At 37.3% G+C, this 25,783-nt stretch overlaps 2 protein-coding genes across 4 annotated transcripts in view; both read left to right on the forward strand.

The window, feature by feature from the left end:
- The first annotated feature begins 2,598 nt into the window (after positions 1-2,598).
- On the forward strand, positions 2,599-6,030 carry LOC127637811 (toll-like receptor 1). The gene is made up of 2 exons (XM_052119094.1): positions 2,599-2,713; positions 3,570-6,030. The coding sequence occupies exon 2, from the start codon at positions 3,571-3,573 to the stop codon at positions 6,028-6,030; it is 2,460 nt and encodes an 819-aa protein (XP_051975054.1). The 5' UTR covers positions 2,599-2,713; position 3,570.
- A 1,371-nt stretch (positions 6,031-7,401) lies between these two features.
- The window catches only part of cnot4b (CCR4-NOT transcription complex, subunit 4b), a 37,014-nt gene continuing 18,632 nt past the window's right edge, over positions 7,402-25,783 (forward strand). For 2 of the 3 annotated variants that reach the window (XM_052119097.1, XM_052119099.1), the window contains exons 1-7: positions 7,402-7,573; positions 19,257-19,478; positions 20,305-20,502; positions 24,647-24,733; positions 25,023-25,124; positions 25,247-25,372; positions 25,452-25,576. In XM_052119097.1, coding sequence (XP_051975057.1) covers positions 19,305-19,478; positions 20,305-20,502; positions 24,647-24,733; positions 25,023-25,124; positions 25,247-25,372; positions 25,452-25,576 — 812 coding nt within the window. In that variant the 5' untranslated portion in view covers positions 7,402-7,573; positions 19,257-19,304. Of the gene's footprint in view, positions 7,574-16,119; positions 16,205-19,256; positions 19,479-20,304; positions 20,503-24,646; positions 24,734-25,022; positions 25,125-25,246; positions 25,373-25,451; positions 25,577-25,783 lie in introns of those variants that run through there. The other variant, XM_052119098.1, reaches the window with a different exon arrangement.

The following is a 25,783-nucleotide window of genomic DNA, read 5'->3' on the forward strand; positions in this document are numbered from 1 at the left end:
GTGTTTTCGGAAAACCGAAGCGGCAGTACTAACAAAAATGTAAAAACTCATGTCAGTGGGGTAAGCGTGAGCTGTGTCACTCAACTACAGGGACAAACAGTAAAACAAGATTTAGGCTGTTACTAATTCCCCCAACATTACACTTTATGACTGTTAAAGAAACATTCTGGGTTCAGTAAAAGTTAAACTCAATCAACAGCATTGGTGGAATGATATTGATAACCACCAAAAACATACACTTCTATTGTAAGCACCTCACTTGAACCTTGATTTTCACTTTTTAAAATGTATTAATTAATTATTAAAAAAATAGGAGGGGCAAGTCAAAATAATTTTAATCTTTAATCTTAACTTGTATTGAACCTGGAATATTTCTTTAAATATGTTTTACACCTACAATGTATGCAATTATCTATCTATCTATCCGTCCATCCATCCTAATCATTTATTTTGTGCATGAATTGCATGTTCTTTTGGAAAACTTTTCTCACAAATGCATACTGTATATGCTTTATATTTAGTGTACAGGTAGTTTAAAGTTGTTATAAAAAGTTGTGATCTTCATTATTTTGTGTGATTTGCTCTTGCTCACCTGTTCAAATGTTTTCACCTGGTTGTACCCTTGGTAACATATTTTCAGTCTGACTAAAACAGAACATAATTTGTTTTATTTATTTTTTTTTTATTTATTTAATCTGGCTACTATTACGAACTTAAAATGTCTTAAATTTAAAATCTCCATTTTAAAATGCTTTACTATTATATATCCTTAAATGAAAGTTTCTTTAACAGTTTATTGGATCATACACAAATCCCAACTGCTTTTGAAATATTCAGACCCACTACTTTAGCTTAACATGTTAAAATATAATAACAGAATTTAGTTAATAATAACAAGTTTAGTTAAGACTAAGGTTTAATCAGTGATCTTAAAATTAGTAATTTGTTATGTCCTATCCCAAGTTTATATAAGTAATATCATCTATTCTTAAACCACTCTAAAAAGAGTGAGATGTCACCTTTTCTTGTTTAATGTTAATCTACCAATCCTCTCTGCCACAAATTCCCCATAAAACTGAATGGAAAAATGTAAGATCAAAACCTAGTACCTGGTGACCAAATATTCACACTACAAACAAAAATAGCAAAGACAAGGGGAGGATTAAATCAGACAGATTATGTAATGTTTTTTGGGATTTCTTGAAATGAACTGAGAGCCATTTAGGTCCTCATTCCTGACTCATTCTGTGACAAATTTATATTCTGTCACTAAGGGGGACCATACTCATATTTTTTTCTCCCCATTTTGGAATGCCCAATTCCCAATGCGCTCAAAGTCCTCATGGTAGCATATTGACTTGAAACTCAGTTGCCTCCGTGTCTGAGACCGTCAATCCGTGAATTTTAACACGTGACTTGTTGAGCACGTTACTGCAGAGATATAGTGTGTTGGAGGCTTCACACCATCCACCACGGCATCCACACACAACTCACCATGCACCCCTCCGAGAGCAAGCCATATAATTGAAACTCAGAGGAGGTAACCACATGTATCTCTACCCTCCCTAGCAACCGGTCCAATTTGGTTGCTTAGGAGACCTGGCTGGAGTCACTCCGCACACCCTGGATTCAAACTCATGACTCCATGGGTGGTAGTCAGCGTCAGTACTCGCTCATATACTGTTTGTTTGTTTGTTTTTTAGAACACAGATGTAGCCATCTAAAATGTATCCAAGAACAAAACCAACAGGATGAAAGTGAGTTGTGGTGGTTATCATTTATAATCAGCTGGTTGAGGTCTCTGTGCTCCTGCAGGTGTTTTAGGTGCATAAAGTAGTCAATTCTTCTGACACCACTAACTGCCTGTTAGGAATGAAATTTAGAAAAGTAGGCATCTGCGGTATTGTTATTGGTAATGGAAAGGAAAACATGTGCAACACAACAAGCATTGGTCTCTGATTCTTTTGGATGTTCAGATCAGGGTTTAATGATGTTAATCAGCCTCAATATGGTTATTCAAATCTGATATGGTAAGACATTTGATCTGAAAATTGAATTATTTCATTCTGTTATTCATTTTTTTTTTTTTAATTATCTAGGTTGCAGTGCTATTGAGGCAAGGAAATGTAGTAACCAGGTACAATGTGCTGAGTGTCTGGGTTTGCATGTATTCCTGCTACATTGTCCTTGGCAAGTGCCAGTTGAAAGGACTGTCAATGCACCAAATGTTCAGAGATGGATACATAAATGTTGAATTATATATATATATATATATATATATATATATATATATATATATATATATATATATATATATATATATATATATAAATACAGAAGCTATAGTTATTATAGGCAATTACATTATTCTCAGTGTAAATGTGTTGATCACTGAAGTTCTACTTATTTACAACGTATTACATTTGTAGAGTAAAACAGTTTTATAATACACTGTTTTTAAGCAATGTTGCTTGCATATAATAGTATTACATATAACAATATGTTATCACTGCAAGTGGTGTCCAACTCTTAAAGATGCCTGTGAGGGGAAAAAAAGAAATACAAATAATGCTTAAATAGCATGCAATTTGTAAACACCTTTTCTTGTAAAACTGAAAGAAAGCTTCCGCCCTGGCCTTAAAACATTTGTTGTTTTTCACAGCATCTCAAAGTGAAAGACTGAGTATTCCTCTCTCCTGAAACCATCAACATGGTGACTATTAAATACAAATCAAATCTTATTATCAAATAAATCCCTGACATTGCCAGTTGTTGTTGTTGTTTTTTCCTGAACTGCAGCAATAATTAGACATTACTTATTTGTGGATTAAAATATTCAGTAAATTGTTTGTTTAGTGGTGCATACCTTAATAATGAATAATTGTCATTTTGGAATGCAGCATTCTAACAATTAACAAATAAATGATGAATACAATGTATTTAAATAAATGTATTCCTATAGTATTGAACTTTTTTTTCTATGTTAGGAATTTCCCTCTGGGCATTTAGAGAAGTTCTTAAGTGGGCATTTAGAGAAGTTCTGAAGTGGGCATTTAGAGAAGTTCTGAAGTGGGCATTTAGAGAAGTTCTTAAGTGGGCATTTAGAGAAGTTCTGAAGTTGGCATTTAGAGAAGTTCAGGTGCTGAGAAAAACATAACTGGGCCATTGTGTGAATTTTTTTAATAGTTAATACCATGTGAAGGGGTGTCTTTAGGTCATATAATCATGTGCAGAGCTCAAGCTACATAATTGTACAGGTGGAGATTCTGTGAATTCGTTTTGAGCATCAACCAAATTTCACGTTTTATTTTCTTATCTAAGGCAAGTGAAATTTAAGGTAAATTACAATTTTCAGATATTTTTTGTGAAAGTGTATTTAGAAAATGTGTCTAGTGAGTTTAATAGTCTTATATGAATGGTTAAAATAATCTAAAGTACATTCAGAAAACAATAAAAGTATTTTTTTTTTTTTTTTTGCATTATCTGTTTTTGCATTAACTTGTTCTTTAATGTGAGTTTAAATTCAGCACAAACAATTTGGTTAATTCTTAACATTTGTATTTTCACAGGATGTTGACCACTATCTGGCCAGTAGCACTTTCATATCTCTTAATCTTTTTGTTTAAAGCACATGGTGATGATGGAAAATGTGGATTTTGTGCCACGTTGACAAAGAACACAAAAGATCTTTCCTACAGTAACCTAAAAAGGATACCATCAAATTTGCCAGATGAGACCGTATACTTAGATGTTTCCCACAACAATATCTCCAGCATTGTTCGTAGTGACTTGTCTGGTCTAACCCATCTCTGCTTCCTGAAAGTTACACATTGTGGACTTCAATACATCTCTTCTGATGCCTTCAGCAGCAACTCTGAAATCAAAGTCCTGAACATCTCTTACAACCATCTGACAACCATTCCTAATTTACCTTTGCCCCAGCTTACGATCCTAGACCTTTCCAGCAATCCGTTTCCAAGTTATGCGCTTCCTGATTTGTTTGGTAACTTAAGATACATTTCTGTCCTTGCGATTGGCAGTCAAAATGCTACATCTGTTAATGTGAAAGACTTTGTTCCTCTTCAAAATGTCAGTTTGGAAAAATTTGTATTTGGAGATGGCACTGAATTGCAAAACTATGAAAATAACTCCTTTTCGCAACTCAAAACATTACAGGAAGTCGTTCTGAAAGTGACTTTTTGTGAACGTTTTGACATTTTCAAAAACATGATTATGGACTTTGACCAAATCCAAACCAAAAACATTCAGCTCATTAAATTATTTCCAGATCAGTGTACCATCACAGGTGACCCATTTGAGACCCTTAAAGATTTGCGTGTCCTCAGTAATCTAAGCATTGTAGACACCTGGATAAACAGCTCGGTGTTAGGAAACATTTTCAAAAATGTCTGGAAGTCATCTGTGGAAGAAATTGCCTTTTTAAATATCACATATAATGAGGACACCTCAGGTGGCTTCCAGTTACCAATGCAGAACCACACAACAAATCTACGAGCATTTATACTTGATGGCGTGCACCATTACCAGTACCGATACCCCACTATTAATGCAAGCATGGAATTAATCAATCAACTAACTTACCTGAAGTTCTCTGGCACAGGGATGAATATACTACCATGCAATCTCATTTCAGCCATACGATCGCTACAAATCTTGGATCTGTCAAACAATCTCTTGGATGATACCGGTTTCTGGTGGAGTTTTTGTTCATCACAAAAAGTGTTTCCAGCCTTGAATCATCTTTCATTAAGCCATAACCGATTTAGTGACCTTGCATTCATTGCCAAAAATGTCAATGACATGAAGTTCTTAGAGTCTCTTGACTTGAGTTTTAACTCCATTTTTATAAGCAAGCCATGTTTTTGGCCTTCCCACTTGACTGAGTTGAGTCTTAGCCACAACAATCTAGGAAATAACATATTCAGCTACTTGTCAACCCACTTCCAGAAGATTGACCTCTCAAAGACAGGCATAAGTGTCATTCCCCAATATATTACATCGCAGTTTCCTAGACTAACACATCTCTACCTAAGCTTCAATAGCATACAGGCCATCCCAGCAGATCTCCATGCACCTACATTGGTAAGCCTGTACATAGACCAGAATGCAATTACTTTCATTAGCCAGAGTGCAATGGAAGGTCTCCCCAATCTGAAGACTTTGAAAGCAGGACACAATCCATTTAGCTGTAACTGTGATTCATTTTGGTTCATGACAGCATTAAATAAGTCACTTCTCCCTGATTGGCCCCAGGGTTACACTTGCAGTACCCCGCCATCATTTTCCGGGAAGCTCTTGGAGAGATATGAGCTTGGGTGGCTGTCTTGTCTACCAGGCCTGCAGGCTGCTGTGGCTCTGCCAGTATTATTAACTGTAGTAGCTGCTCTAGTCATCACCTTCTATGCTTGTGATGGTTTGTGGTACACTAAAATGCTTTGGGTATGGATAAGAGTAAAAAGGAGAGGCTACAAAAGGGCTGATAGACTGATGAACGCCATCTTCCGCTATCATGCCTTCATTTCCTACAGTCAACATGACTCAGCTTGGGTAGGATCCCAGCTGGTACCAAAATTAGAAGGGTCAGGTCTGTCCCTTTGCATCCACGAGAGAGACTTTGAACCTGGAAAGTGGATTGTGGACAACATAATCAATTGTGTGGAGGGAAGCTACAAGAGCCTCTTTGTCCTGTCCAAAAACTTTGTTCAAAGTGAATGGTGCAACTATGAACTCTTCTTTGCCCAGCACAGGGCTATCAGTGTGAATGATGACTCCATGGTCTTCATTTTGTTGGAGCCTATACCAGCAGACTCTCTGCCCAAGAAGTTCCTTAAGTTAAGAACATTGCTGAGGCGGAAGACTTACCTGGAATGGCCCACAGATGAGCGCAAAAAGCTAATATTCTGGCGTAATCTTAGAGCTATTCTGCAGACAGTGGACAGGAGCAAGATTCTAAAGGATGTGGCCACTGACATTGCTGACATATATCCTCTATTGTCTGTTAAGAAATGAGGATCAGCTTATCACATTGGAAAATATATACCATTTAAATAAAAACATTATTTACAAAAGAAGCTTAATTTCCTGTGTTTCATGATTCCAAAACAGAGTACAGAACAAATTAGATAGCAATATATGCATTTTTATTATTCTATTCATTGTTTCGATATTTTTACTTCTTTTTTAACCATTAATTTGTTTTCAGTTTAGCCTTGAAAAGCCACACTTTTAAAGGTATAGTTCGCCCAAAAATGACAAATTGTAATCATTTACTCACCCTCGTGCAATCTTAATTTGTGTTCTGAGGAAGAAAGAAAGTCATTCATATTTGGGATGGCAATGAGAGTGAGAAAATTATAATTTTCATTTTGGGTTGAACTATTCCTTTAATGTGTACATGAAATGTATTCTTTCTGAAAGCCTTGTCCTATGTCTCCATCTACTGTCAAATTAAAGTGATAAGAGCACAGGTACTAACTTTTGCATTTTTAAGCTTAAATTGTATTGTGGAGTTCTATGGGTTTGGGAATGCATATAAATCTCATTGGCTTGTAATGTTTAAATATAATAATAAAAATAATATTTTTTAATTATTGACTGAGTGGATTTACAGGAAATGAATTAAGGATTTTTGTCCAGTGCACAATTTCAGTTTTAAACTGAAAAGTGGAATTTACCACTAGAATACCTTCAAGTACAACCTCCTTACATCCTATTGCTGATATAGGCTTATTTTTAGTGGTAATATATTTGAAATTAAGATGATTTTTGATCAGATAATACCATTTACTTTACACAAGCATTTTACGATTTTACGTATGATTTTTGACCTAACTGAATGATCAAAAAGATACATTCCAGTTGTATTATTATATTTTCAAGCTCACACTAATGAAGCATGGGTTTAGTATCAACATTACCAATTCCTCTTCAACTAATATGCTTCTGTCATTGCAAAAAGGCATATTAAATTCTTGATCTAAAGAAATTACCTTATTCAGATTGGCGTCATATTTATTTTTTGACGGGAATGAAAATGACGCTGTGAGGGAGCGATGAAGGCATTCTGTAATAGGGGTTGTTTAAATATTGTTTTTTTTAATAAAAAACAAAAAACAAAAAAAAAACACAACAAATTCCCGTCTAATTAAACATGGCGCTACTCTAAATAAGATGTATATAGAATTTAAATTAAGTAAAAAAAAAAAAATACTCAAAATTCTTAAAAACTTACGAAGTAATATGAGAATTAAAATAGAGTGCAATAAATAAATAAATAAAATCTACAAACTCGGTCCCGATTCCCGAAATCATCCGCGCATGCGCTGAAAACTCAACGCTTGACGCGCTCCCTCCCTATTTTAATTTAAGATGGTGGTTAGGAGACAGTACCGCTCTACAGAGAGGCAATAAGAAAAAAAGGCTGGGTGTTTTCATCAAATCACACAGGAACAGGGACAACCCACCTTGGAAAATTAAAAGCACCAGTTTTTTTTAGACCTTTTCCGTTCAGATAGATTTTATTGGAGTGAATCTGTTTTTACAAATAGGAAGGGTGAGTATCCCACCAAAGGCCTCTCCTCTCCACCGCCTCCACGTTCAATTGCTTTTACATATTTAGTCACCACTTTATTACATATCTTATCCCTGTTTCTCCCTTAAACTTCAATTTCATGTAAATATGTCTGTATTTGTCCAGATTATGTGTCTATTAAAATCAGTCTGACAGACTAACATTAGCCGACTAGCAGCTAGCCGCTCTGTTAGACCGGCTTTTGGTAAAATACGCGCATATTCAAACTCAGTTTGCAAAACACTGACATGTTTTGTGTTATTCATTCGTTGGGACAGGTTTTAAGTGTATGTGTTGTTTGTTGATATTCTGACTGGTGTAGGCTAATAACTTCCAAATGCGTTCGGAGGATCTCTTAAAGGCAATAACAAGGAAACGTTTCCTTGACTCAAGAGGGAATTTCCTTTTCATTTGAGTACGAGCTTGCTATGAGTTTCAGTATTATCCGATGACAGCAAGGACATTTTGTTTAAGCATCTCAAAGAAGCCTGATATTCCCAGTACATCGCTGAAGCACGGTCACTGGCTCTGTTATTGTTGTTTAATTACATATTATCAACACACTTTAATACCATGAGTGATGCATGTTTTTAAGAATAATACACTGTATTTTCTCCCAAAAGTATTTGTGTTTGGTTGCAATTTTGTGTTCCTTTACAGTGCAGTTACTGCTGTCCCTGTGTTGATCGTGCAATATTAATACTGTTTTGTCAGCATCTTTTTGAGCTTACTATTTTCTTTTTTTATCAGATGTGAGCATAGTATTTACTGTGTTTGTCATGCTGTTTTGTTGCATGGCATGATTTGACCATGATTTGGTCCTGTATCTTGATACAGTCGAAGTCAGAAGTTTACACACATTTTGGTCAAATATATTTAAACTCAGTTTTTCACAATTCATTCGGATTGAGGTCAGGGCTTTTGATGGCCACTACAATACCTTGACTTTGCTGTCTTTAAGCCATTTTGCCACAACTTTGGAGGTATGCTTTGGGTCATTGTCCATTTGAACGACCTATTTGCAACCAAGCTTTAATGTCTTGACTGATGTCTTGAGATGTTGCTTCAATATATCACATTTTACTTATTCATGATGCCATCTATTTTGTGAAGTGCACCAGTCCCTCCTGCAGCAAAGCACCACCATAAAAGTTTTGATTCATCAGACCAGAGGAAATGTCTCCAAATGGTAAGATCTTTGTCACCATGTGCACTTGCAAACTGTAGTCTGTTTTTTTATGGTCGTTTTGGAGCATTGGCTTCTTCCTTGCTGAGCATCCTTTAAGGTTATGTCAATATAGGACTCGTTTTGCTGTGGATATAGATACTTGTTTGCCCTTTTCCTCCAGCATCTTTTCACTTTTCGCACCAAACTATGTTCATCTCTAGGAGACAGAATGCGTCTCCTTTCTGAGCAGTATGATGACTACGTGGTCCCATGGTTTTTATACTTGCATACTATTGTTTGTACAGATGATCATTGTATCTTCAGATGTTTAGAAATTGCTCCCAAAGATGAACCAGAATTGTGGAGGTCCACGATTTTTTTTCTGAGGTCTTAACTGATTTCTTTTGATTTTCCCATGATGTCAAACAAAGAAGTACTGAGTTTGAAGGAAGGTTTTAAAATACATCCACAAGTACACCTCCAATTCAGTTCGCCTCCTATCAGAAGCTAACTGGCTAAAAGGATTGACATCATTTTCTGGAATTTTCCAAGCTGCATAAAGGCACAGTTAACTTGGTGTATGTAAACTTCTGTCCCACTGGAATTGTGATCTAGTCAATTAAAAGTGAAACAATCTGTCTGTAAACAATTGTTGGAAAAATTACGCATATCATGCACAAAGTAGATGTGCTAAACGACTTGCCAAAACTATAGTTTGCTCATATTAAATCTGTGGAGTGGTTACATTTTTTTTTTTTTACGATTTCAACCTAAGTGTATGTGAACGTCTGACTTCAACTGTAGATTGAAGGGATGTCAATGTTGTAACAGCCATGAGAGCCATATCTGTGCAGTTGTGTATTGAACATTCTTATGAAATGGGAACTCAAGGAGAGGTTTAGGAAAATCTGCTTGGATTGTTTTTTGGGAGCGATATCAAGCACTTGGCAGAGAAACGTTTAAACAGTCCAGACAGAAGGGGAGAGAGACTATGATCTCTAGGCCCGGTTCCAGTGCACTGTCAGACATTGTTCGTTTCAGAAACAATGTTTTCGAGACAATTTTGTGGCTAGGGTCAATGCTGCTACATTATCTTTTCCAAAGAAGAACCTGCTTTGGTGTTAAGTTACATAGAAATGACTCGCTTCCTTAAGCCTAAAGACTATTTGCATAAATGTATTTGGCTTGAAAAGTTCACATGCTCCTGTATATTATATATGAACAGGTCAGCTGTAATCTGGCCAGTGTGGAAAGTAGATCTTTTTTCTTTAAATTCAGCTTTTAAAAGATCTGAAAAGGTAACATTCCTACATGTTGACACCTTTGAAGGAAAACACTGGGTTCAATCCGAGTTAAGCTCGATCGACAGCATTTTTGGCATAATATTGAATACCACAAACATTTATTTTGACTAGCCCCTCTTCTCTTAAAAAAAAAAGAAGCTAAATCTTGGTTCCAGTGAGGCACTTACAGTACAATGGAAGTGAATGGGGGCAAATCTGTGAATGTTAAAATTTGATTTGTGTCTAATGATTTTTGACGGTACCTTGTGGTCTGCATCATCACAGCAAAGCAACAACACAGCGAACCGTGACTTTCTGTCCATGGCAGGACAAAATGCTTAACACTCCGGAGAAGCGCACACACACACACACCCGACCAATTCTTCCTTTTAAACAGCTAAATGGAGCACAGAATGGAACAGATCGCGTTGCCTTAAACTATTTTCAACTTAACACTTTTGGTTGTGGTGTCTCCAGTTTAGTCAACATTGCACTTTGTGTGTGTGTGTGTGTGTGTGTGTGTGTGTGTGTGTGTGTGTGTGTGTGTGTGTGTTTCTTTTTTGAAAATATGAAAATACACAGTTCAGCGAGCCACAATGAAAATAATATAACTATGGTAACTTAAATGAAGAGCGGAGAGACTCACTTTGAGCATTTTTTCATTGAGTTGGCTAGTGAGTCTTCACGTAATGAAAAAATACAAGACGTTATATTTTGATTAGGCCTAGATTTTTGTAATAGACTACATAGGGACTAATGAAATCTGTTTTATTTTTTCCAAAATTCGGTTTTATTTTTATTTTCTCAAATTCCGTGTTTTCCATTTTATTTTCTCTGAATTCTGGGTTTTAAAGTTTAATTACATTTTATCATTAAAAACACCCTTCAAATGAATTAATAGAATTTTAATCAATGAAAACAACAATTACTTTTCAACATACCATTGCATTATTTTTTATTAAATGAAAGTGTTGCACGGTAGAGCATCACAGTATTAAAGCAGTGAATAAACTCTTGCTTGAGATATTGCTTAAATATTACATAATAATTATTGATATATTATTATAATTATTACTACAACTACATTGAATATTACATTTCAGTGTTTCCCCTAGGATTTTTTCAGCAGCTGTGCTGTTGTGCATGCATCCACGAGCCCCCAAACTCAATTTTAGCGTAGGTCACATCAGAGTTTATTTGTGCCCTTAATTGAGCAGTTGAAAATGTGGCTCCAGCAGCACCTGCTTTGGTATCACCCATGATATTACTAAAAATATTACATATTATGTGCATTGAAATGCACATTTGACAGGGCAGCATTGATTGTGAGGTTGAGATGCAGAAGAAATTTATGATATTAACAACAGTGACATCTGTGAAAAAAGTTTGTCTCTACTTTTCTGAGTTTGCTTTTCCACTGCAGTTTAATGCCGGCTCAACGTGGGTGGAATTATAGGCTGATCGTCATAGTTGCACCACCTCCTACTGACCATAAACAATAGCACGACCGCTAGCTGTTAGCTACTAGCTCATTGTGTTGCATAAAGCAGTTCTTGCATGGTGATTTTACAGTAAGTGTAACAGTTACATTGGCCTGGTTGTTTTAGAAGCAAGCTTTCCAGTAGCTGGTCAACTAAATAAAGTGAAGCTTTCAAGCAGAGTATAGTTAACATAAGCGTAGGGCTGGGCGATATGGCCAAAATGGTTATCATGATAATCTTTTTCATAATGTTCGATATCGATATTTATCACGATATACATTTACACATTGCACTTTCTTTTTTATTTTTTTATTTCAAAGTTGATGGAAGAAAAGATAATCAAAACAGTCCAAATAGTCTCTAAAAAAAACTGCACAGAGACGGCCATAGAAGTGGGGGTCTGCGGGATCTTTTACCAATTTTACCGTCTATCAATTGAAAATGAATGTTAAAAGATCATTTGTTTGTTCTGAAGCATAGTGACAGCAGTCCAGTATTTGTTGGAATATTTTTACATTAAAATGAAATATTTTTTTATATTTCTTTAGATTCAGATACCCAAGTATGGGGCATAGAATGCATGTTTGTTGCTAGAGAACAATTTTCAAGATTACAGCGCAGAAAGATCAGAGCTGTTGTCCACATCACTGTTGTTCTGTCGCGCTCTTCACTAGAGATGATGAGAGGGCGCAACCATTGTCATGAAGTCTTGCGGTGCGAATGGAATCAATCCGGTGTCCAACAGCTGAGACACTTCCTGAAATACTTTTTCGTTTGTCGCTAACGAGAGGAAAGTCTGCACCTCGTTTATTTACCACAGCATGGTTTTGCGCACAGCCATTTCTTTTTGCAATTCAAAAGTCGCATGAACAAATGATACTGCTATAGATATTGCTAACTTTAAAACAAGCGGGTTGCTGTCCCGTGTTGCAGTAGTGCTGGTAGTGATGATTCTGTTTGACCAATTAGTGATCTGCAGGGTTTTGATGTCACATTTATTGTCGGCTCTGCTCGCTTGGAACCTCGATGAGGTGATACTAAAAAATTACCAGGTAGGGATGCACCGATCACTCCAATACTGAAGCTTTTAGACGGATCGTGTATCGGTTCGACGAGCCTGATCCAAATCCGATACGGTTGGTGTCGAAATGACATAAACGAACGATAAAAAAACAATTAAATAGTTCATATGACTCGTGCATTTGATTCAAAGCCAATAGCATTTGATGTGCAATAGCTCTGTGAATCACAAAAGGCTGTGTTTGAGAAGTAAATATATAAAATGCACGCGCAGCTCCAGTGCGCCAGTGAATTGCGCAGCTCCAGTGCGCCAGTGAATTGCGCTGCTCTGTTTACACACACTCACAGTGTTGTACAATATTTGAGTGCTACTCATGAACAACATCTCCGATGTAGATACTGAAAAGTTCAGTTTACTTATAATATGCATTTAGAATGGCACTGGAGGTGCTTTTTTTTTTTTTTTTGCCAGAATTTGAATAAGTAGCAAATTAAACTACTGTGAACTTACCTACAATCAGACAGGCTTGTTGAGCGTGTTACCGCGGAGATGTAGCGTGTGTGGATGCTTCATGGTATTCTCCACAGCATCCAAACACAACTCACCACGCGCACCACCGAGAGCGAGAACCAGGCCAATTTGGTTGCTTTGGAGATTTGGCTGGAGTCACTTAGCATGCCCTGGATTCGAACTCATGCAGCATCCCTAGCAGGAGCCAGCGCAAAGCTTTTATTACGCAGAATTGATATCCACCTCTGCTGGGAAGGAATCCCATCCTTGGGGACACTGGGAATTCCTTCTCCAAACAGATGTGACTGGGGACTGCAAAAAAAAAACCCTGTTTCTAATTTCATATTGGCATGCTTGGGAGACTGTACAGTGTGCTTTGCCCCCCACACATTGCTGATTCGAAGAAGCACTGATTACCTTACATGTAGATCAGACCACCTCCTGCGTACAATCACAATTTCCCTTTTAAAGGCAGATTTAGGGCTTGACTCCTCCTGTTGCACTCTGTCTGCCCAGGATGGGATATTTTTAGATGGCACCCTTTTCCCCATCCCCAACTCCTTACTCCTCTTTACTCTCCTGGTGCTTCCCCTACTGACAGAGTGAGCATTAATCCACTCCACCTGCTTGAACAGCCTACACATTTTGGAAGCACAAATTGAAATGACAAAATCACTGCTAACATAAGGCCCAGTCATGCCCACCATATCCTGTGCATGGCGTTGGCTGTTGTGGAGTCGTTGATAATGTTTTAAATATACTATAATAGTTAAACTCAACTCATATATACATTATTTAATCATATTTTTTACAACTCTCCCCACCTCCCCTGACATGCTCTAGCACCCTGTGGGAAGGCGTGCCCCACACTTTGAAAACCCCTGATCTAAACCATATCACAAGAATAATAAGTAACGGTTGTATCCTTTTTGTAAAAAAAAAAAAAAAAATGTGCTAAAAGAAGAATGATTGGTCAATTTCTTTTGTGGTTTTCCTGATGCCTGTTCTAGTACTTATTAGTACTATCTCTCCTCGATAAAAATTGCTGTTTTGTTCTTTGTTATTTTATTTCATTTTTTTATTTTATTTTAACTTTTTTACTTCTTATTAGGGGTGGGTACAATTTTTTTATTTCCTGATGCATCATGATCTTCATTTGAACGTTCTTGATATTGATTCTTAAATCCTAAGATCGATTCAAGTAAAGCACATGTACATGTGACTACATTTTGCTCTGTTGGGCTGCTGAAGCTGGGGTCTGGCGCTTGATATACTTTAAACGCTTTGGCAGTGCAGTTAAAGCCTGTTTTTTACACAAGTGTGGCGCGAGAACTGTTGCTCATTGTTGATGACAGATGGGCTGGTTTGAGTATTTCTGGAACTGCTGATCTCCTTGGACTTTCATACAAAACAGTCTTCAGAATTTACACCGAATGGTGCCAAAAACAAAAAACATACAGTCACGCCATGGTCCAAATCACTGAGATACAATTTTTCCCCATTCTGATGGTTTATGTGATCATTAACTGAAGCTCCTGACCCATATCTGCATGATTTTATGCACTGCACTACTGCCACACGAATGGCTGATTAGATAATCGCATGGATGATTGATTGTTGGTGCCAGATGGGCTGGTTTGAGTATTTCTGTAACTGCTCTCCTGGGATTTTCACACAAGTCTCAAAAATTTATTCCAAATGTTGCCACAACAATAACAATAACAAAAAAAATATTCATCCAGTGAGTGGCAGTTCTGTGGATAGACATGCCTTGTTGATGAGAGGTCAACAGAGAATGGCCAGACTAGACAAGTCTTTGGTAACTCGGATAACCGCTCTATACAATTGTAGTGAGAAGAATAGAATCTCTGAATGCTATGCTGAGATGTGGGTTGGCGCTGATTTGACAGCACGAGGGGGACCTACACAATATTAGGCAGGTGGTTTTAATGTTGTGTTGTGTAAAGAAGTATTCAGACCCTTAACTCCGTACTTAATTGAAGCACTGTAGGCAGCGATTATTTATATATATATATATATATATATATTGAAGTCTTTTTGTCTATGATGCGAAAAGCTTTGCACACCTGGATTTTGGAATTTTCTGCCATTCTTCTCTGCAGATCCTCACAAGCTCTGTTAGGTTGGATGGGGACCGTTGGTGGACAGCCATTTTCAGGTCTTTCCAGAGATGTTCAAGTCCGGGCTCTGTCTGGGCCACTCAAGGACATTCACAGGGTTGTCCCTAAGCCACTCTTGTGTTGTCTTGTCTGTGTGTTTAGGGTCATTGTCCTGTTGGAAGGTGAACCTTTGGCCCATTCTGAGGTCCTGAGTGCTCTGAACCAGGTTTTCATTAAGGATATCTCTGTATTTTGATGCGTTCAGCATTTATTCAACCCTGACCAGTCCCCCAGTCCCTGCTGCTGAAAAACACCCCACAGCATGATGCTACCACTATCATGCTTCACCGTTGGGATGGCATTGCGCGGATGATGAGTGGTGCGTGGTTTCCTCCAGAAATGATGCTCGAAATTGAGGCCAAACAGTTCGATCTTCATTCCATCAAACCAGATAATCTTGTTTCTAACTGTCTGAGAGTCCTTTTTGATGTGTCGTGCACTGAGGAGAGGCTTCCATCTTGCAACTCAGATTAGTGGAGTGTTGCAGTAATGGTTGTCCTTCTGCAAGTTTATCCCATCTCCACACATTATCTCTGGAGCTCAACCAGAGTGACCAACAGGTTCTTGGTCACTTCTCTAACAAAGGCCCTTCTCCCCTGGTTGCTCAGTTTGGCCAGCTCTAGAAAGAGTCCTGGTTGTTCCAAACTTCCAATTTAAGAATTATGGAGGCCACTGTGCTCTGGGAACCTTCAATGCAGCTGACTTTTTTTTTTGTAGCCTTCCCCAGATCTGCGCCTCCACACAATCCTTTCTCTGAGCCCTGAAGGCATTTATTTTGACCTCATTGCTTGTTTTTTGCTCTGATATGCATTTTCAGCTGTGAGACCTTTTATAGATAGCTGTGTGCCTTTCCAAATCATGTCCAATTAATTACATTTTCCACAGGTGGACCCCATTCAAAGTGCAGAAGCATCTCAAAGATGATCCAGAGAAATGGGATGCACCTGAGCTAAAATTGGCATAGCAAAGGGTCTGAATACTTATAATATTTCTTTTTTTTTCTTCTTTGTAATAAATCAGTATACATTTGTTTTTGCTTTGTCATTATAGGGTATGAAGTGTAGATTGGTGTGAAAAAAATAATAATTTTAAAGCATTTTAGCATAAGGCTGCAACATTACAAAATGTGGAAAAGATGAAGTGGTCTGAATACTTTCTGAATGCACTGTACATGGAATGAATGCATATTTTATCTAAAATGTGACCCAAAATAATGAAAAACTAATGATAAAATAAAAAACAAATATAAATGAATAATGTCATAATGTACCAAGTTAAAGTGCCCCCTGTATAATTTACAGCATTAGCTGAGAGAGAATTTCTAAAAAATGGCAGCATAATGGATATTGTAACTGAAATATACCCATATTGATCGATATTTTATCGAATTAGAATTGAATAGAGAGCTTGTGAATTGAATAAAATCAAATCGAATCTGGAAATCTGTATCAATACCCAGCCTTACTTCTTGTAGGCTCTTAATTGAATGTTTTAGCAGTCACATTTTCTAAATAATCCCCCTCACGTTGCCATGAGCCCAAGTATCTGTGTTCTACACGAGACATCAACCTGATATTCAGTTATTGCTGAATTTGCACCTAACACCTATGGCAATTTTCCACTGCACGTTACGGTTCGACTCGCCTCAACTCTACTCGCTTCACTTTTCTGAGCTTGCATTTAAACTGCAGTTTAGTGCCCCTCAACGTGGGTGGGATTATAAGATGATCATCATAGTTTCGGCACCTCTACTGCCACATCATCTTAAACACGACACAAATGGACCAAAACTATAACACGACCGCTATCTGTTAAATACTAGCTCATTGTGCTGCATAAAGCAGTTGTTTCATGGTGATTTTACACAAGTGTAACAGTTAAATTGGCCTGGTTGTTTTTAGAAACGAGCTTCCAGTAGCTGGCCAACTAAATAAAGTGAAGCTTTCAAGCAGAGTATAGTGTTAACTTAACAAAATGTACCATCCTCCATCGTGGCTGAGTCTAGGGCACTCTCCCTCCCATTGCTCGTCGGTTTAGATGGCGATTCCAATTGGTCGAACCACTTCCACTTTTCCTAGAATATTCTGTAGTCACTTAAGTTTTTTTTTTTTTTTTACTTTTTCCCTACAATGTTGGTAGGACCGGTGGTAGCCGTGTATTTTGTTACGCTCATCGCTAATGAGTGGTTTCACAGCCATTTATGTTTTCACAATTTCAAAGGTGCGTGAACAAACGATAATGTTATTGCTGTTGCTAACTTTAAAACTAGCGGGTTGCTGTCATGTGTCAAAAATCCAGTGACGCTGGTAGTGATGATTCTCTTTGACCAATCAGTGATCTGCAGGATTTTTACATCACATTTAGTCTCGGCTCGCTTGGAACCTCCACCAAGGTGGTACTAAAAAAAGTTCCAGGTACTATCCAGAGTGGAAAACCCCATAAAAAGCAAGCGCAGTTGAGTCGAGTTGTACCATGCAGTGAAAAAGTCCCACTAGACAACAAGTTCACTGGATGATACCTAGAGAATAGGTCTACCTTTTATAAAACCTCTTATTACTGCTTGTGTGGGTGATTTGTTTTTGTCGATTCCAATTATGCCGTCAGTTCCTCTGTCTCAGATTCAAAATGCCCCCCTACGCTCATAGTCTTATTACTAGCATTGTAATATTGGCTCTCTGATACAACATCTACTCTGCTACTTGAATGGCTAATGTAAACCTATTTTTGTCTATGATCTTAACATTAAATTCACAAAATAAAATTAGTTGATATTTGCTGTATGTCTTAACTTGTTAGCTGCCCTATTACCCTAGGGGTTGGACGCAACAAGGTAATAAATCGACTCTCACACACTTGTCAAACCAATCACGACAGAACAATAAATATTAAATTCCAACAATCATGTTGTTGTAAACAAGTATCATTAACAGCAGCAAGATTAAGGACTTCGGGGTGACCCCTGGCCCAAAATAATAAACAAAAGTAATCTAAAAACGAGAAGACATAAATAAGCTATATGTATAGAAAATAAAATACAACGAGACTTTCCTAACTATTCTAACAAAAACGGGAACAAACCATATTCAAACCTGTCTGTCTGCTTTAAAGATGAATATCTTGTTGAAGCTTCAAATGTTAGGTCACACACTACATATTAAGTGTAGCATCTTATCAAGACATGAGCAAAGTTTGATTTGACGGATTGCGAGCAGTCGGCAATAGCACGACCTTCCCAGAGTTGTGACCGCTCCTATCTGAAGCATTGCAACAGGATCTTATTAGGCACACCATCAGAGACAGCCAACCATCTTCGCTCAGGTGATGTCATTTGCTGATCTGCTTCACCTGAAATTGATCACACAGCAAAAATGAACCACACACGCACAGACAGAAAGTGAGAGAGAAAGAGAGCAAAACAGCAGCAGACATTAAAACTAGTATGGGACGTAACACTGGCTTTTTGCACATTATGCTGCTTATTATATGGCAGTTTAACAGAAATTAACTTTTTGCTGTTTTATTATGCAAGAAGAAAGAGGCTGCAGAGTGTTATGAGAGACATGAACTAGCCCAGCTACAGTTTGTTGGAAAACAGTCAAATATACAGCTAAGAATCATTAGCCGCATTGCCACCATCGGGCCAAATAAGGGCATGCTAGTACGTGTCGGGCCAGTTGTGTTCCCATTGACACCTCAGCTCGAGCTTCCCTCTTACTTGTGAAATGGGCAGGGTGTGTGACGTTTGCACCAGGGTGGCATATTGAGGACGGGTTTTAGGGCAACACTGTGGGGCTATTGGCCTTATGGTGGAAATGCAGAAAGATTTTGGTTTTGCGGCTCTAGGTCCAAGGCTATTGCCCCGGCTGAGCAGTTGATAGCCCTGGCTTACACTGGCCCGATGGTGGAAAAGTGGCTATTGTACACTGATCATTCAAAATCAAATATTCCAGAGAGCTATGTGAATAATGATACTAATGTATGTGATCCAACACACTTGTTGAACCTGTTGTCTCCCTTATCAGCTCTACCTGTGAGAAAGCCGCCCTCTTCTCTCTGCGTCGTGCCATAGAATGTCTCACAGCCCTGAGGTGAAGGAAGACCACATGGATTGCCCACTGTGCATGGAACCATTGGAGATTGACGACGTCAACTTCTTCCCCTGCACCTGCGGCTACCAGATCTGCCGCTTCTGCTGGCATCGTATTCGCACAGATGAGAACGGCCTCTGTCCGGCCTGCAGAAAGGTAGGTTGTGAGCCTGTAGATTTGTCAAAGAACTTGATAGGGCACGTAAACAAATGGGTTAAATTCATACAGTGTTAACCTAACCTGAGGAGCTTGTGAAGCAGCACTTTATTTGTAAGAATTAATATCTTTTTGGTGGGGCTGTGATCAAACAATTCACTATCCTGGTCTGCGTGATTTCATTGCAGCTGTACAATGGTCTAGGGGGAATATGTGCAAGCACAACATGCCTTCAATGCTTGTATTCTTTTTAAAACACTCCCAGCTAATCACTACAATAAGTCCCTCTAGTGTCCAGTTTACTACAGCTCCTTAGCATTAATTTGCAAACCCTTATGATGCTGCTATTGCTTTTCACATAAAGGCACTGGTGTACAGCATTATATTTGTGTCAGAATTTATCATAATCGTTTTCCAGTTAATTATTTAAGAGAGTATCTTGTGATGAAGTATGCATGCCTTCTCATATGTAATAACAAAAATGGTCTTTGCTAGGGCTGGGCGATGAACAGTTCAAAAGATAAAGTAGTCCAAAGTATTGTTTCTATGTTGTGCAAAACACTTATGCATGGTAGGGGAATAGGTGTTCCATGGACAGAGATATGTTTGGATTGAGTTAATTATTAGGATTAATTAAATACTAAGCTATTAAAAAAATATGATGCCAAGCAAATAAAATAGTTTATTTTTAATACATTTGTTTTGTGTTATTGCATATGAACTTTTAAGGCAATTTTTAAGTTTTCCATACAAGTATTTATTTTAATGTATATTAACCAAAGACTTACTATTATTATTAACTTGTTTATATCGCCCAACATTACAGCCATATCCAGAAGACCCTGCAGTTTACAAACCTCTTTCTCAAGAAGAACTTCAGAGGATAAAGAATGAGAAGAAGCAGAAGCAGAACGAGCGGAAACAGAAGATCACAGAAAACCGCAAACACCTTTCTAGTGTGCGTGTTGTCCAGAGAAACCTTGTTTTTGTGGTGGGCCTTTCACAGAGACTCGCCGACACTGAGGTGACTCAAGCTTGCATACAAAAGTCACATGCTTTTCAATCCTCTGTAGCCAGTTCTAACTGATGTTCTCGATGCTTTAAAAATGATTGAGCATCTCATATGTTTCCATGCACCATATATTGCCCAAATGCAAAAATATTACATGGCACCAAGCCTTGTTATTCATCTTGTTTGTCTTTAGCATTAGACCAAATTTCATAAATCAAACACTGTATTGTTGGAGCATGCTTTATAAACGTTCCACTCCAAACAGGGTATGACAAGAATACTGTTTGATTCATTGTTGGAAGCATATTCTCTCTCCTTCTGTGTCTCATAAAGGTCTTATCTATTTGTTAACTGTTGAAATATGAAGGTTAAGGAGTGTTTGTCCTCGTTCCTGAGTGAGTGAAAAGAACATAAGAGACTATTTGAGTTCACATTTTTCTAAGACTCCGCTGATGACTGTTTGCTGGTGTGTGTGAACATGTGAAAGTGTGAACTCACTCCCACTTTAAATTTAGTATGTTTACTAAAAATTGAATTAGAAATGAATGAGAAAATAGTTAATTAGTGGTACTTGCTAAGGCATCGCATTTGCTAGTGCTGAGGATTAGGGATTTAAGCAAACCCTTGACCCTAGATATTGGACTTTGTTGGGTATGTCATTTTGCATGGCGTTACTGATTTGAATGATTCCTCAAATTATCCAACTGTGATCAGAGCTGTGATCGGTGTTGGGTAAATTACTTGAAATAAGTAATCTGATACGAATTACCAATAACTTCTCTAATAATGTAATCAGATTAGTTTCACATGACTAATTGTACTTTTAAGTTACTTTCTAAAACACTTCAGTGAAGTCAGGAACTGTAAGCTGATAACAATTTAAAATGTAATTTGTTACACTAGATTACAGTAACTAATTACTTTGTAATCAGATTCACCCAACACTGGCTGTGATATTTTTTTTTTCTAAGCTATAGAATTTACAATTTTGACCTGCTGGATGATAAAACAGGTGATGCATTTGATTGCATTGAAGGAGGGACTCAAGCTTTATCTAGCAACCACATAGCAACATGCTAAAAAACATTTAGAACACCTTTTTAATACCCTGGCATCAACTCGCAAAACCCTGCCAAAATGTAATAATCTAGAATTTCCCTTTATTATTATTATTGCTTAACTTTGGCATGGTTAAGAGGCTTACTTCCATCCAACTCCAAAGTGTTTGCAAGGAACCGCTTGAAATTACAGTATTTGATGTGTAGATTTGATTTTATGCCATGCATTATCAAAAGGTAATTTAAAAATGAGATAAAATGGTTTCTTGGGAAATGGGAGGAAGCTGCCTGCCCACCAGCTTCATTTAGCCTGCAGTAGTAGTCCAACGAAAGTAGCTCTTCCTCTCTTGCCTCCCCCCCCCCACTCCTTTATGATGCCCTTTCTCTATTTGCCGTCACAGCTGACGTCATGTACCATGAATAGCTCACAGCCGAGAACAGCTTGTTCAGTGGGAAAAAGAGAGAGAATAAAAACATGCCTTCTCATTCCTTGACAGTTTGAATGAGATGAGGAAAAACCACTTTGCCCAGAGGCACGTGAAATGCTTTTTGATAAATAACCTTGTGCTTTGAGAAAATCCATAATTTCAGGGGTCTAATTCAGTGCTTGCAGGGGACAGACTTTGCTTGATCGGATTGTCTGTCTGATTTTCTTTTTTGTACTGATTGTCCTTTCACTTTTCTTTCTCTTATTTTTTCTTTCTCCATCTAGGGCTGGGTGATATTTTCTATATTCATGCTATATTCTATATAAAATATGGCTATATAAAATCAAGCAACTTTGAGAAACAATGGCCAAATATGAAAAATCATCATTACATTCACGGACACAATTTAAGCATTTTATGAGCAAATACAGAAATATAGGAGATCAAAGTCAAGTCAAAAGCCAGAAAAATGTCATTATTTTTAGCTATGTAGCCTAGCTTCATCCACATCTCCTACTGGGATTTTTCTGCCTCAGTTTGTTTCTGACTGCTTATTGAAGGTGTGAAAAAACAGAGTTCAACGAAGCTGCTTCACACAAAAACAAAGACCACAAAGAAATATCCGGGCTGCTTTCACAGTTCAAGAGTGACCAGAATCTAAAAAGCACCATGCTGTCAAGGCAGACCCCGCTGCCAATGAATTGTCAGTCACCCACCAGAAACCTACATGTGTGGCACGCTTCATTACATTCATTTTTGTTGTACTGTTGATTTGGCTGAACATTGTGGACATCCTTTTGATTGTGTTTAGGTCATCAGTTCTATACAGTCTGTCATTCACATAAATATTGTTTATTAATTTTTTTATATAACTTTCTCCAAAGCCTCATTTTATAATGGGTTTAAAAATGGGGTTCTTGCACAAGTTTCATTTATCATATACAGGCTTCCCACAGATCCTTATAGTCTTAAAATAACTTTAAATTCAGTTTTCCAAAATGTATAAGACTATATTTAGACAAAGTCTTAAATATCTTAAATGATACAACAAAAGTCTGAATTATTATTTAAAGAGGACTTAATTTTGGGGGTGCAAAGACAGGAATCTTGATATGATCTAATGTGATTAACAAACTTCAAAAGAATATGATTTAATTGAATAAATGCATTCGCTACATCCTTCAAAGTGAACACATGGAAGTGTTGTAATTTCTTCAAGCATGCGGGGGCTTGTGAGTGTTTTCTGCCATTGCAGAGCAGTTTGCAACCATTAGGACATATCGGAAATTTATGTCAAGCAATCACTTAAGATTATTTGCTGATGATTATGGCATAGTGTGGATGAAATATGACAATATTTACTTTTAATTGTTTATATTGTTATACATTGTAGATTAATTCAAAATAATCTACAACATTTTCAACTATACATTTTTATTTCCGTTATCTGTTTGAATGAGCAGCTGGAAGCAGTGAAGCTCATACATTTCAAAATAAGTGTCCCCGGTGTATTTCAGCCTTCAAAGTTCCATGCTATGACTATGACTATGAATTTTTTTTTATTGGATTTTGGTTGTACCATAAACTGCATCTGCAAATTAATTCATTTTGGACTCTTGTAGTCTCTGGTCCTCATCACAGTAAGGAAAGACTAAGAACGTTTAATATAGGCTACCAATTTTAAAAACTATTCTTTCTTTCAACACATCATATCAGCGAAATCCAATATTGGTCAACCTCTAATTTGTTTTCATTTATATAATGGTAAATAAACTGATTTAAAGTGTGGAAAACATGTCTTGAGGATTAGAACTTGCATATAGCCAGAGACTATTTAGCAGATGCGCCACTTCTATTTAAATGAATGGAAGAAACTGGAACACCCAGCCAAGGAGCTCTGAGCACACAACGGTCAACAGATGTAGAAAGGAAGTCCCACCTAACAGTTAAAAGAGCCAATCACCTTTTAGATATAGACATTGCCTGTCAATCAACTCACTAACGTGCATTTGCATTAGCTATACAAGCCAGGAATTATTATTTTTTTTGTGTAATATGAGGTAAAGAATCACAATTTATGACACCAGTATTGTCCAATTTTATTGCTGATTTAAAATATGTTCTTTGATTTGTAATCATGACCAACAATTTTTGAGATTTCGGTCTTTCCCCATTCAAGTAGATAGGAGCTGCACTGACATGACTGGAAATAGTTCAGAGAGCGTTCCAAAGATGGCCGACATTGGACTGACTTTCTAGAAAGACTTTGATATAGCTAACCTGTTTTACTGAAAAGCAATGTTAAGGCCATGTTGAATGTGTGTCCCTGCTGTTTCAGGAAGCGTCTGTGAAACATTATTTATTTTGAGATTGTGTGGGTTTGTTTTGGTAAGGGGATACAGTATTAATTTTATTTGTTCAGGTCTTAAAAAAGGTCTTAAATCGTCCTACAAACATTACATGGGAATTAGTGGTAAAAAATGTTGTAGTTAAAATATATTATAGAGGTTATTTGCTGCAGTTTTGATTTTCTATATTTAGTTCCTAACCTAGGTTTGATATGGAGAACTCTTTAATTGTGAGACTGAGTCTGGTGGAACCAGGTCTGCTGGTACATCAGCATCTTTTTAAATATGTATATATATATATAATTGTGGTTTCTTATTGTAGATCTTAAAAAGGCCAGAATACTTTGGGAAGTTTGGGAAGATCCATAAAGTGGTCATCAATAACAGCACTTCATATGCTGGTTCACAGGTGAGCATTGCTTTCTTAATTGACCTCATCTCTTCATAAATCACCCTTGAACAAGCAAATATATTTTTAACCTTCATTAAGAGCTTATTTCTCAAGGATTATTTTGCTTGCAGTTCAACAGGAAATAGTTTTCCTCACTACAGTGCAAATACCCTAACTTCTGATTTGTTTTACTGATTTAGTTTTATCTGTGTCTCCTGGTTGTCTTGCAAAGCTTCTTTAAATTGCTCAATTTTATGTGTGACACATTGCATAACTGGAAAAACTCCTTTCATCTTTTTGTCTCCAGGGTCCTAGCGCCAGTGCCTACGTCACTTACATTCGATCAGAAGACGCCCTTAGAGCGATACAGTGTGTTAACAATGTTGTAGTAGACAGCAGAACACTTAAGGTAATCTGTGACAAAAATAGACCAATACTGTGCACATAATTCATCTTAAAGTTAGTCGGTGTCTGTGCACTATCCAATATATAGTTTATTTGCTTAAAAATGTGCCCAACTTTGTCCTATAGGCTTCTTTAGGTACAACAAAATACTGCAGTTATTTTCTAAAAAGCATGCAGTGCCCCAAACCAGACTGCATGTATCTTCATGAGCTGGGAGATGAAGCAGCAAGTTTCACTAAAGAGGAAATGCAGGTAACACCGCAGCCTCCTTTTGTAACCTCTATTGGTATATCTACAAATTTGAATCTAAACTTTACACCTGGCATTGCAGGCAGGGAAACACCAGGAATATGAGCAGAAACTCTTACAAGACCTCTACAAAACAAACCCCAACTTCCTACAGAACTCAACAGGGACTGGGGATAAGACAAAGAGCAAATCAGGCTTATCACAGAGGTTTGTAGTTAAAAAAAATCACCTTTCACAGCAGCTGACAACTTAAATATATATTTTTCAGTGTGTAAAACTAACAGTGCTTATGATATGTCCCTGAAAAATGGTTAAAACATCATTAATATTAGTCTTACATTAATATTATTATTATTATTTGAAATGCTCTCAGCCAGTCACGGGGTTTTATAACAAACTGCATTACATTTCACA

This window comes from Xyrauchen texanus, chromosome 45 (genome assembly GCF_025860055.1).
Source record: "Xyrauchen texanus isolate HMW12.3.18 chromosome 45, RBS_HiC_50CHRs, whole genome shotgun sequence".
Classification (NCBI taxonomy): Eukaryota; Metazoa; Chordata; class Actinopteri; order Cypriniformes; family Catostomidae; genus Xyrauchen; species Xyrauchen texanus.